The following is a 13,545-nucleotide window of genomic DNA, read 5'->3' on the forward strand; positions in this document are numbered from 1 at the left end:
AAGAAATATATACTGGGCCTGTCCTCCTCGATATCTTCCCTTAGGAAACAAGGATTATTGTCGCAGACTCCAGCCCTCGACTTCACGGTACATACAATTCGACCGGGAGATTGGGTCCTGGTAAAGTCATGGAAAGAAACTAAGCTGCAACTGGAATGGGAGGAACCATATCAAGCACTCCTAACAACTGAGACAGCAATCAGGACTGCTGAAAAGGGGTGGACACATCATACTAGAATCAAAAGGACTGGTAAAACCTCCAGATAATTCCGACACATGGAAGGTCGAACCAACTGAAGAACCTTTAAAGCTGAAATTTAAAAGACTCTAAATAATCAATTTCTAGTAGCGGCGTGAGCGCGGGAAAGAAACTGTTTTGAATAAGTTCTCTCCTAAAAGGTAACGAGAAAGGGATAGAATGGAAGGGGTAACCTGGATAATGCTTTCCTTCCTCTTGTCTCAGAAAGTACTTACAAGTATGGGATATAATTTAGATAAATTAGAAAAGGAAAGGAAAAATACTATAAGCTCAATTACGATTCTGGATCTCCCTACAACACAGGTGGTAGAGACTGACCTATGTTTTTTGGTAGTATGTGGAGATCTGATGAGCCAGCGAAAATATTCGGTGGAATTCTTACAATTTTATGCTGATGGAAAGTATCCTTGGGGTAGACTTCCTTCCATAATATCCCTTCATCAGAAATATATGCAGTCCAGGTCAGAATGCTTAGATAAGAAATGCAATCCTATATATATATATATATATAAAACAATAAAAGGGACCAAATGGACCGGAAAAAAAAAAGTAAACGGTCCAGTTCTAGATCCTAAGAACCTCTCCTGGTACTCCATAGCTGGTGGACCCTTCCTTACGGTTAACTGGACCAGAGACTACCAATTGCACCAGGCAGTATTTGGAATTAGGGTGAAGGAGGGAGGAAAAGATAGTAAATTGAAATGTTGTTTCCGAATCTATGTAAATAAAAATTTGAAAACACCCGACCAGAATGATAAGGTTCCCCAAAACGACCCAAGGGCAGTAAAAGTAGTAGAAATAAACAACCTAAAACAAACCCTTGAAATAGAGACTGGGTATGAGGAGACCAATGCCTGGGTAGAATGGGTCAAATACACTGTAAAAAGCTTAAATAAAAGCAATTGCTATGCCTGTGCATCTGGGAGGCCAGTGGCCCAAATAGTACCCTTCCCTCTGGGATGGAAACGCGACAGAAGAGGTATGGAGTGCATGTTAGCCCTGTATCAAGAAAAGGAAGCATGGGGCAATCCGAACTGCACATCCCTATCCCTGATGTTCCCTCCCGTGGAAGCAAAGAACTTAAAAACTCCCCCTCAGTTTCTCACTGCTGTTGTGAATCACACTTCATGTGTGAACCGACAAGGGGCAGAGTTAACTCATAATATGGGGGAGTTAGAATCATGCTCAGAGATCAGGAGCATTACAGAGAACGGAATGGGAGGGAACTATTCATCATTGAAAATCCCCAGAGCAGATATATGGTGGTATTGTGGAGGAAGGGTACTGAGGCCAACTCTACCCCCCCCAGTGGAAAGGTACATGTGCAATTGTCCAATTGGCTATACCATTTACCCTGGCATTTGAAGAATCAAAAAAGATAAGGAAAAATAAGAGATCAGTGATAGGAATTTCTTTTGATGAAAAGATATATCTAGATCCCATAGGAGTGCCTTGGGGAGTCCCAGATGAATTTAAAGCTCGAAATCAAATTACAGCTGGGTTTGAATCCTTGTTTTGGTGGGTGACAATAAATAAGAACGTAGATTGGATAAATTATATATACTATAACCAACAGAGATTCATTAACTAAACCAGGGATGCTGTCAAGGAGTTGGCGGAACAACTAGACGCCACTAGTAGAATGGCGTGGGAAAATAGGATAGCCTTAGATATGACGTTAGCAGAAAAAGGAGGTGTATGTGTAATGTTGGGGGGAAAGTGTTGTACCTTTATCCCAAATAATACGGCTCCTGATGGCTCTATAACCCGAGCCTTACGAGGACTAACAACCTTAGCAGAGGAAATAGCAGAAAACTCTGGGGTAAACAACGTATTCACTGTCTGGTTAGAATCCTGGTTTGGAAAATGGAAAGGAATGGTGGTGTCAGTACTAACTTCCTTAATAATAATGGCAAGGATATTGATAACCGTGGGATGTTGCATAATCCCCTGTGTGAGGGGACTGGTCCAAAGGCTTATTGAAACAACACTAACAAAGAAAATGTCTACGGTAGATCATGGAGAGAGAATGAATTTATTGAAAATTGGAAATGAACTGGATGATGAAGTAAATAAAATAGCAGAACAAATGCTCCAGGAATTTGAAATGTGAGGATGGATGGATGTGTCAACAACAAATTAAAAAGAAAAGGGGGGAATTGTGAGCAATAGGTAAAGATGTTGTTAACACATATATTTGTAGAGCATAGAGAAATAGCTTGAAGTTAAATAGATTGGATATAGTTAGGCATATTGATAACCCACTTTATGGAAACAACTGTGAGTTTAGTCACAAACATAGGACATAGGGATCGATGCTGCTAACACAGCAATAATTAGGGATAATAAAAAGACTGCCTGTAATGTAGAGATAACATCAGAGATGTGATGTGCAGTGAAGCATACACCACATCCTGCAGGAATGTAAGAGGCCCACGTTATAAAAAGCAAATGGTCTGCAAGATGTGTTGTTTCTACAACTAAGCATAAAAGGGGAAAAGGTCACTGAGATGGTTGGGACAGCAGTGATTAAGTTGGCAAAGGATTGATTACTGCCAATCTGAACTGGACATGTAACAGTATTGGATAAGATGGATGAGTTTGCTAATGCACTCTTGTGATAACAGGAGACATTGTTAGATGGGATAGGAACTTAGGGCACCTCGAGCCAATAGGAGAATGTCAACACATAGATGGGACAGGGACCACCAATTAGGAGAGAACATCACATTGCAAAGCCATCACAATGCTTGTAAAAAAGGTATAAAATGTGCTGTAAATCTATGTGAGGTGTGCCTATTTCGCTAGACACCCGGTCTTGCAAGAACGTCAAATAAAATCTTGCTCCTTCAGAACTTGACTTGACTAAATTGTTTAACTGTGAGCTGTGTTTCTCACACTGAAGAAAGTCAGATTTAAGATGACGGCTACTAGAAAATATTATCTGGAGGAAAAAAGTGAGATTACATACTTGTACATTCATATTTTGATGTTTCTAATTATTGAGTTGCAAAGAGACAAATAACTGCTCACATTTTGTGTCTGCAATTGCTGGAAACACTGCTCGATTGGGTATGATAAGTCTGTGGTGTGATCATACTGTGCACTCACTTTTTACAGTGAATTACTGTTCACCACGTATCTAGTGAGGGGCTCCAAGTACCTGCAATGGTCCAAAACCATACTTACCATTTGTCTAACCTTCAGCTCATGAGCAGGCTCTCTTTCAAATCAATCGATCTCCATGTCTGTCAATGGAAGTTCAGAGCAAAGTAGGAAACCTGGAAATCAATTACCTAAAAGGAGCAGGTCAGTAGTATTTGGTTAACCGATCAACTAACCTAGCTCACTAATAGAACTGGGAGGTATAAACCAGTTGCTAGAGGTCAGAATCCTTCCCAATGGACACCAGATAAACTAGCAATGGGTAGGAAAATTCTAGGTGAATAAAAGTGTCGAACTATTACAGAGTACAAATAAGTACAGATTTAGCTGATTAAGATCTAGAAATACCTATACATATTTGGCATCAGTGTCAAAATGTACTCAAGCTTTCTGCACATAAACATGTGCGGTGTGATTCCCTCATCAGGCATCTTACATGTCACAGGATGATAGATTTACATTTCAAAACTTGCAAACCATGGTCATTTTTTCTTCTACCTTACCTCAATGATGTTGTTGCCAGTTGTACCTTCCTTACTCCCACTTAATTCAACACAATTTGTGGACTCAGCTTTGGATCTTCATAGTTTGTATGGCCCCGCTTCATATACATATACAGTGCATTTACTTAATGAGTCTTTGATGGAATTAAAAACATTATTTTCTAGAATTTTGAAACATAATTTAATTCACAGAGTTATAAACAAGTGTAGAATCAGAATGTTTTTGTTGACAATATTCATGAATAACACATATAACATTATAATTACAAGTTAATTAGTGGTCAGAAGTTTCACTACAATTCTCCTTGAAAGAATCCATATTCCTCGCAGCAGATGAACGCCATACAAGCGGCTGGTCACCTGCTGACTCATAGGATGAAGAAAGGAAGAACATTCGATTCACTTCACTGATGGAAACATCTTGAAGGCCTGGGATTGCTCCTTCAACATATGGTTTGCTCTGTTGGCTTTTTGCATAGATGTCTGAAAGAAAGAACAAATTGTTCCTGATAAGAACTGTACAGATAATGAACTTACTACATAAAGTAACAGATGTATCAATCACTGACATCTAAAATTTCACACTACCCAAACTAACCCTCTCCCATATGTATGCATACAAATACAGAAGCGAATGCAGTTTTTGGGCACACAACTTCTAGAGAGATCAGAGAAGCTAGTATTGTTCTCACTTACATGTCTTTCCGGTTTCTCTCCTAATGCCATCTCTGAGCTCATCTTATCCACAAAGCCCACCTCCTGTACCTCAATCCTATATTCCTCAGCTCTATTCTCACTAAACTGCTGACCAGCAACAACACTCCCACACCTCAGACCCCATGTTAGTTGATATTGTTAATGTTTCTCTCTCTTCAGATGATGTCTTTCTCTCTGCTTTAAATGTGCAACCATCAAGTTTTTCCTCAGAAAATCAAACCCTGATAGGGTAGAGGTAGAGAGATTCTTCCTGCTCAGAAAGGACAGCAGGATGAGAGGGCACAGCCTCAAGATAAGGGGGGGGGCAGTTTAGAATGGAGTTGAGGAGGAACTTCTTCACTCAAAGGGTGGTGAATCTCTGGAATTCTCTGCCTGTTGATGTGGTGGAGGCTACCTCGCTAAATATATTTAAGTCACGGGTAGATAGGTTTTTGGTAGGCAAGGGAATTAAGGGTTATGGAGAGAAAGCGGGAAAATGGAACTGAGCCACTTCAGATCAGCCATGATCTTATTGAATGGCGGGGCAGGCTCGAAGGGCTAGATGGTCTACTCCTGCTCCTACTTCTTATGTTCTTATGTTGACACTACCATCTCTTTACTGGCCCATCCTCTCACCAAAGTTCTGGACTTTGTTGGTTTCCTCCTAGATCCATGTCCAACTTCCCAGCATCTTTCTGAATATTTTTGAATGTTTGAATGTCTCCAGTCAGGTTTCTGTCCTTGCCATTGTACCAAAACAGCTCATGTTAAAGCCATAAATGACATCCTATATTATTGTGACCAAAGAAAACATTCACTCCTTGTCCTGCTCGATCTGTTTGTCGCGTTTGACACAGTTCACAACACCATCCTCTTCCAAACCCCTCCACTGTCATCCAGCTGGTGACAACTGCTCATCATTTGCAATGTCTTCTCTTTCTGCTCCGCATTATTACCTCCAGTGAATCCCAATGATCTATTCATGGCCCTCTGCTATTTCTTACCTGCACGCTGCTCCTCAGCAACTTCATCCAGAAGGCACAGCATTAGTTTGCACACTTAAGACACAACTCTACCTCACCACTAACTCTCTTGACTCCCCCACTGTTGCTAAATTATCAGACTGCTTATCCAACATCCACTGCTGGATGAGCAGAAATTGGATCCAATTAAATACTGGTAACACTGAAGCCACTGTTTTCAGCCCCTGCTACAAATTGCATCATGATGTGGGTATGCCGGCGTTGGACTGGCAAACTGCATCCCCAGCTACTGACTACATCTCACTCTAGGGCAACAGTCTGAGATTAAGCCAGTCTGTTTGCAACCTCCATGAAATATCTGACCCAGAGACAGGCTTCTGGCCACAATTCATGCCATCACTGAAATCATTAATTTTCATATTTATAATAAGCCAACTTTGACCCTGTCTCAGGTCCTCTGCCACTGAAACTCTTTGTTATTCTATATTTGACTATTTCAACACACTCTTGGCTGATCCTTCACATCTTATGTCTGCTGCCCGAATCTTAATTAGCCCAAATTAATTCTACCTATCATCCCTCTGCCCATGGACTTACTTTGGCTTGCAATTAAACAACGCTTTTATCTCATTTGATTTTAAATCCCTCCATGGTCTCAGCCCTCCCCATATCTATATTCTCCCCTAGCTGATTTAATTCTAACCTGAAGTATCCTCAGTTCTAGTCACTTGGCCATTGGCCTCTGTGTCTTCTGCTGCTTAGACCCTAAGCTCTGGAATACCTCCCTATACTTTTCCATCTCTCTAACCTACTCCATAAAATCTACATTTCTGACCAAGTTGCTGCTCATTGAGCCTAATATTTCCTTGCGTAGCTCAGTCCATGATTTGTTTCATAATGTTCCTGTGGAGCAGTTGCATTAAGTAGTTGTTGTTTGTAACCAGAAAAGGTCAGGGAGAAGATTTAATGCAGGTGTTCAAAATTATAAAGTGTTTTGATAGAGAGGATAAGGAGAAATTGTTTCCACTGGCAGAAGGGTTGATATTCAATCACAGATTTAAGATAAGTTGCAAAAGGATCAGTGAGGAGATAAGGAGAAATATTTTTGCACAGCAAGCTGTTGGAATTTTGAATGAATTGGCTGTTCATAAAAACATAGGAAGTTGGAGTAGGAGTAGATCATTTGACTCATTGGGCCTGTTCTGTTATTTCAGTAAAACCATGGCTGATCAGATAGTTTTTCTGCCTACCCCCATAACTCTAGATTCTCTTGTAGATCAACAATTAGTCTAACTCAGCTTTGAATATATTCAATAACCCATCCTCCATTGCTTTCTGCAGAAGAGAATTTCAAAGATCAATGAGAAGAAATGCCTCATCATCCCTATCTTAAATGGGAGACTCATTGCTTTTAAACTGAGCCCCTAATTCTAGGTTCCCCCCCCCACAGGGAAGACATTCTTTAAGTGTTTACCCTGTCAAGTCCCCTCAGAATAATTCAATTCAATAACATTGAATGTATACTTGATTAAGATAAATCCACAGTTCCATAGGCAAAGAGCTCTTTCAAAGATCAACAATCAACTAAATGGCCTCTTTTTGTGCTTTACAATTCAATGAAGTCACATTTTGTTACATGGCAGATGCAACGTTTAAATTAATGTAGTACATAGATTTAAAAGAAATACTTCTTCCAATAGGCTTAAGGTCAGAGCACAAGACTACCCTAATTCTGTATGAATCAACCCAAAAGTAGGAATGTCACATTAGTTAAGGAGGGGTTATCAGAAAGGCCAGAGCTGAGGACTGCTGCACAGACATCACACTCTGATTCTCATATTGTATTCCTTAGGTAACTTCAGATCACTGGAGCCAAGAACTGGATGCATCAAACTGAAGAGTACTTTCTATCCCTATCTGAATTCTTGCTAGAAAATCAAACATTCGGCATAAATTTTCATCTATACATTTTACAAGTGATTAGGACTGGTGGATTTAAAATAAAAGGAAACATTCCCAAATGGAAGAAATAAATTAACAAGTTATTTAATGATCTCACAATTCCACAAGAACTTCCAATACTGCTGACTAGCATAGCTATTTCTTATTACATATGACACACTCAGGACTCACCTGTAACAGTATCTACAGAATCCAGTGGAGCAGTACTCATCATGTTAATTCCACAGAGTAAAATGTAAGCAATCACAATCACGACAAGGACATAAATGGGCAAGGCCACAGCCCAGTACCTATGAGAAAAGTTAGTAATGTGTTAAATCATAACTGAATATATATTGTGATGCTACAACTTTAAAAGGAAAATTAGTGCATATTTTGTTGAGAAGAAATGTGCAATTCTGATTGCCAGGAAGGTGGGTTTTAAGATTAAAATGGTTAATTTTATTACCTATATATATCTGGCTTATTCTTATTTCCATACTTACTCTTGTTGCAGATTTCCAGAGAAACATATTTCAGGCAAAATAATGACAGAAGCTGAGACGTTTCAAAACTATTTGTACATTTTCCTTCTTTTCATTGAGGAGAGCAAAAATGTCAGTACATAACAAGAAGTAAAGATAATAGTTTCATCCATATAGCATCTATTTTATCCTCAGGATTTCCCAACACATACCATTAGCCTGTTAATTACCTTTGAAGTGTTACCTTTCATTGTATACAGCAAGTATGTGAAGTGGGAACAACCACATTTGTTATTGTTAATTTTGTGTTGAATTGCTGCTCAATGCTATGCTAAACAGATAAGACATTCTCATTTAATGTAATATATTCCTATAGCTTTAAACAATTAATGCTGAAAATATTTAAAAGAAACAAACCCTTATTAAAACATTTTTATAATATTAGTTGAAGCTGGGATCTTTCTGGTTCAGGTACTCAATGAATAAATACACAAATACAGAGATGTCTATAAGATAAATGTTAAGAGCTTTAATGTGGAGCCCCAATTAATATTAACATAATTTTCATCGATACTTACTTCTGTGGCCAGTAAGTGAGCCCCACCGAGTGTAGCCAAGGTTCTGGAACATAGGCCCATACTAAATACAGAACTGTTAAATGGAAGAACAAATAAAAGAAAAGCCATTGCAAAAAGAGAACAAATAACATAGTAACAGCCTGTATCATCAACTCCAATGTATTTAAAGTTTAAAGAAATTTCATTGTGCATTTTTAAATAGTTTCAGTATCATTTTCAATGACTTTAATTAGCACTATTAGCACCAGCTTGACCCCTTCAAGCTGGCCAAGGCCAAAATTATACATTCCAGATCTGTTTCAGTTCTGGGAGTTTGCCAAACCTCAGGCTCAAGCTGCTCTGATCCTAGAGTGGTCAAAAGAGCAAGCATTTTGAAGAACCCTTTGAGTCTATTCTTCTCTTGAGTTGCAATTGTACAAAGAACAAAGAAAATTACAGCAAAGGAATAGGCCTTTCGGCCCTCCAAGCCTACACCAACCATGCAGCCCGACTGAAATAATATCCCTACCCTTCCAGGGACCATATCCCTCTATTCCCATCCTATTCATGTATTTGCCAAGATGTCTCTTAAAAGTCACTATCGTATCTGCCTCCACTCCCTCCCCTGGCAGCTGGCATCATCCTCTGAGTAAAAAACTTGCCTTGTACATCTCCTTTAAACTTGGTCACTCACACCTTAAATCTAAGTCCCCTGGTAATTGACTCTTTCACTCTAGGAAAAAACTTCTGACTATTCACTCTGTCCATGTCCCTCATAATCTTTTAGACCTAGATCGGGTCGCCTCTCAACTTCGGTCATTCCAGTGAGAACAAATCAAGTTTCTCCAACCTCCCCTCATAGCTAATGTCTCATACTGCCTCAATATGTACGACACTATAATGATAGAAAATTATTTTGATTTAAATCGATACTATAAATATATGCTAAATACAGTCTGAATCCAGAATCAGTGATAACGCAAATCTGCTTTAACACCACCAAATGAATTTACGTTATTCTATTAGAAAGGAGTAAATGAAACAGTGGTTGTTACCAGACTAAAGTGTTTTTCAGCAGGTTGGTACCAGTAAAAAAGAAGTGGCAATTATAAAACTAGTTCACTGTATTCCTTTACTTAAGGAAATCCACCATCCTCACTGGGTCTGGCCTATATACGACTCCAGTGCCACACCAAAATTGTTGACTTTTAACTTCCTCCTAAAATGGCCTCACAAGCCATTAGGAAGGCTTACTATTTTCACCTATCTGGGCATCAGGATGGGTAATAAACTTCAGTCTTACAAGCAACACAAAAAAGGCAAGCAGACTTGCTATTTATTAATCCCTGGGAGAATTAATGACATTGGGTCAGTGCATTCGTCTCAGCCATTAAGTTCCTTATGGTCAAATAGCTTACCATCGTTATAAATAATTTTTTTGGGAGGAGATGGAAATAGATAAATCAAAGGGCAATGATTGTTCTCAGCAAGAAGCCTTTGGAAATGAGGGAAAATTAACAGAGAAATTGATGAGAAAAAAAGATACAACCTCTCTTCCCTACTCCAGATCTCATGGGTATCAGTCATCAACTCCACTTGTATTTTGCAACCGATTCTTGTCAGATAAAGACTCTTGTAGAACAAAATAATTCCCAAACATTCTCCAATTGCAGCTTTTGTGCAGGCTTCCCATTGATTTGTTTTAGTCTTAAGTTTATTTAAATAGGACCCTCTTTCAGGACTTATATGGGCTGAAGGGAGAGCAGCAACAACAGTTCAAATTGAAACATGGTAACTATCTTTTGCTATTCATAGTAAATTACACTTGCAACACTGAAATTAATGCATTTTAATTTAGTACTTAATGTTACTTACTGAATGCAAATTTTGAGGCGAGGAATAAGACAAATCCATAAATGGCCCTTTCAGGTAATGGCGAAGGGGAGCTCACCACCATGGCTCATTTCCAAGAAATGAGAGTTAGCTTTCACTGGGAATACAAATATACCATTTGGTGAGATCCTGTAACATCATACAGCTGAACAGATACAGTGCAAATTAATTCACATGTTATACATCGGATCCTCAGTTAACATTGCAGTTGTGTTTCTGAGAAGTGTGACTTTTAGCAAAATAGCATTAAGAGAGTCAGATTTTCCCTTTAAGCATGAATGTATAATCTGGAGTTAGGTTCCATTGGACACATTTACAAAATATTATACATACAAATAATATTTATGTCTGTAAAAACAATCCAGTAATATTGAAGTTCAATCACAGCCATAAAACAGAGAGTTTACTGCCACCAGTAAAAAAGGTAAAAGACAAAAAATTATGCTACCTTACAAAGGTATAAAACCATAAGACCATAATAATAGCCTCTCCAAAACCACTCCTCAAAATGCTTGCTGAGAGTTTTATGGTGCATTGTTTACGCTTACTATTCCATCCCAGCTTTTTAACTCTTGTTGCAATTTGATACTCATATTCCATAAGCCTCTACTAGGACTAACATCAAACTCAAGCCTTACAGGATCGCTCCCTTTCATGCCAATATGATTCATTTTACTGATTAAATATCCTTGAGGCCACTTTGGGATTACATTTATTGTAAGATCATATAGAGACTGACAGATTCATTTAACCCATCATTCTGGATTCAATTCAAACCAAAGTCACAGAGATCAAAGTTGATTTTGCTTTTTCATTCAACTGTATAAAACGGGTCAGTTTTTCTTTAAACTGTTCTATTCTTTTTCTCTCGGACTATGAGGTAAAGATAATGATAACGCAAATGGGATGATTTTTCCCCATGCAAAACGATTGCAACGTCAATTCAATCAGCATACAAAAGGATTGTAGATCCCCATCAGTTCAGTTAGCACATTGATCTCAAATACTACCCAAGCTGATTACTGACGCCAAGCCTTGCTGTCAAAACAGCTGATCTCAATAGGAAACGAGTTTTTAAAATCAGTTGCTTCAGTTTCTGGACCTCGCAGCTGGGCTGATTGAAACGTAATTTTTCAGCCAGGTTTCATTGAATCTTCAAAGTAAACATGAGAATTCCCACCTACTACCATCCTATTCTGATCTTTGCCTAAGAGCTTAACTTAGCAAAATCTGCGATACCGATTGCACTTTGATGCGATCTCCATCCCTTCAATTTGAATTTCAGATAACCATAAACCAATAAAGTGCTGACAACAGTTACTGTCGCTCCCATCCTTATTCTGACACCAAACCCATCACTCCACCTCTCCCTCCCTATGCCATTTCCTCCTCCCCCTCTCTGTTATCGATGTTCTCATTACATCAACTTTTTCTCCTACCTATAAACAGTGGATAGGGATCAGGTACGAATTTGGAATCGGACTCAATCGCCAGTTTTAATGATAACTAAAAGCACTCAAACATCAACCAGCCCCGCACCAACAATGGCGGCGCTTCCGGCACAGCACGCATGCGCCAGACTGCTCTGAGACTCTGAGCAGCTGTAACACACCCTGGACACTGTGAAGCAATGCATACTGCAGATATTATACAGGGGCAGCTATAACACACACACTGGACAGTGTGGAGAAATACACACTGCAGATATTGTACAGGGACAGCTGTAACACACACACTGGACAGTGTGGAGCAATGCATACTGCAGATATTGTACAGGGGCAGCTGTAACACACACATTGGGCAATGTGGAGCAATGCATACTGCACATATTGTACAGGGGCAGCTGTAACACACACGCTGGACAGAGTGGAGCAATACACATTGCAGATATTGTATAAGGGCAGCTATAACACACACTGGACAGTGTGAAGCAATGCATGCTGCAGATATTGTACTGGGGCAGCTGTAACACACACTGGACAGTGTGGAGCAATACACACTGCAGATATTGTACAGGGGCAGATGTAACACACAATGGACAGTGTGGAACAATACACACTGCAGATATTGTACAGGAGCAGCTGTAATACACACTGAACAGTGTGGAGCAATACACAATGCAGTTATTGTACATGGGCAACTTTAGCACTCACTGGACAGTGTGGGGTAATACACACTGCAGATATTGTACAGGGGCAGCTTTAAAACGCACACTGGACTGTGTGGAGCAATGCACACCGCAGATATTGTACTGGGGCAGCTGTAACACGCACACTGGACAGTGTGGGAGTAATACACACTGCAGATATTGTACAGGGGCAGCTTTAACACACACTGGACAGTGTGGGAGTAATACACACTGCAGATATTGTACAGGGGCAGCTGTAACACACAGTGGACAATATGGAACAATACACATTGCAGATATTGTCCGGGGCAGCTATAACACACACACTGGATAGTGTGGTGTAATACATATTGCAGATATTGTATAGGGGCAGCTTTACAAACAAGAATAAAGAACAAGGAAAATTACAGCACAGGAACCTTCGGTCCTCCAAGCCCGCACCGATCATGCTGCCCGACTTAACTAAAACCCCCTACCCTTACGGGGACCATTTCCCTCTATTCCCATTCTATTCATGTACTCGTCAAGACACCCCTTAAAAGTCGCTACCGTGTCCGCTTCCACTACCTCCCCCAGCAACAAGTTCCAGACACCCACTACTCTCTGTGTAAAAAATCTGCCTTGTACATCTCCTTTAAACCTTGCCCCTTGTACCTTAAACCTGTGCCCCCTAGTAATTGACTCTTCCACTCTGGGAAAAAGCTTCTGACCATTCACTCTGTCCATGCCTCTCATAATCTTGTAGCCTTCTATCAGGTTTCCCCTCAACCTCCCTCGCTCCAGTGAGAACAAACCAAGTTTCTCCAACCTCTCCTCATAGCTAATGCCTTCCATACCAGGCAACATCCTGGTAAATCTTTTCTGTACCCTCTACAAAACCTCCACATCCTTCTGGTAGTGTGGCGACCAGAATTGAACACTACATTTCAAGTGCG

General features: G+C 39.8%; 1 protein-coding gene across 1 annotated transcript; it reads right to left on the reverse strand.

Moving 5' to 3' along the window:
- Positions 1-4,091: 4,091 nt before the first annotated feature.
- Positions 4,092-12,037, reverse strand: pigp (phosphatidylinositol glycan anchor biosynthesis, class P). Its single transcript, XM_080203253.1, has 5 exons — positions 11,922-12,037; positions 10,465-10,579; positions 8,611-8,683; positions 7,740-7,858; positions 4,092-4,410 (listed from the first exon to the last, which is right to left on the reverse strand). The coding sequence occupies exons 2-5, from the start codon at positions 10,544-10,546 to the stop codon at positions 4,202-4,204; spliced, it is 483 nt and encodes a 160-aa protein (XP_080059379.1). The 5' UTR covers positions 10,547-10,579; positions 11,922-12,037; the 3' UTR covers positions 4,092-4,201.
- Between the last annotated feature and the right edge of the window lie 1,508 nt (positions 12,038-13,545).

This window comes from Carcharhinus amblyrhynchos, chromosome 15 (assembly GCF_965287045.1).
Source record: "Carcharhinus amblyrhynchos chromosome 15, sCarAmb.v2.hapA, whole genome shotgun sequence".
Classification (NCBI taxonomy): domain Eukaryota; kingdom Metazoa; phylum Chordata; class Chondrichthyes; order Carcharhiniformes; family Carcharhinidae; genus Carcharhinus; species Carcharhinus amblyrhynchos.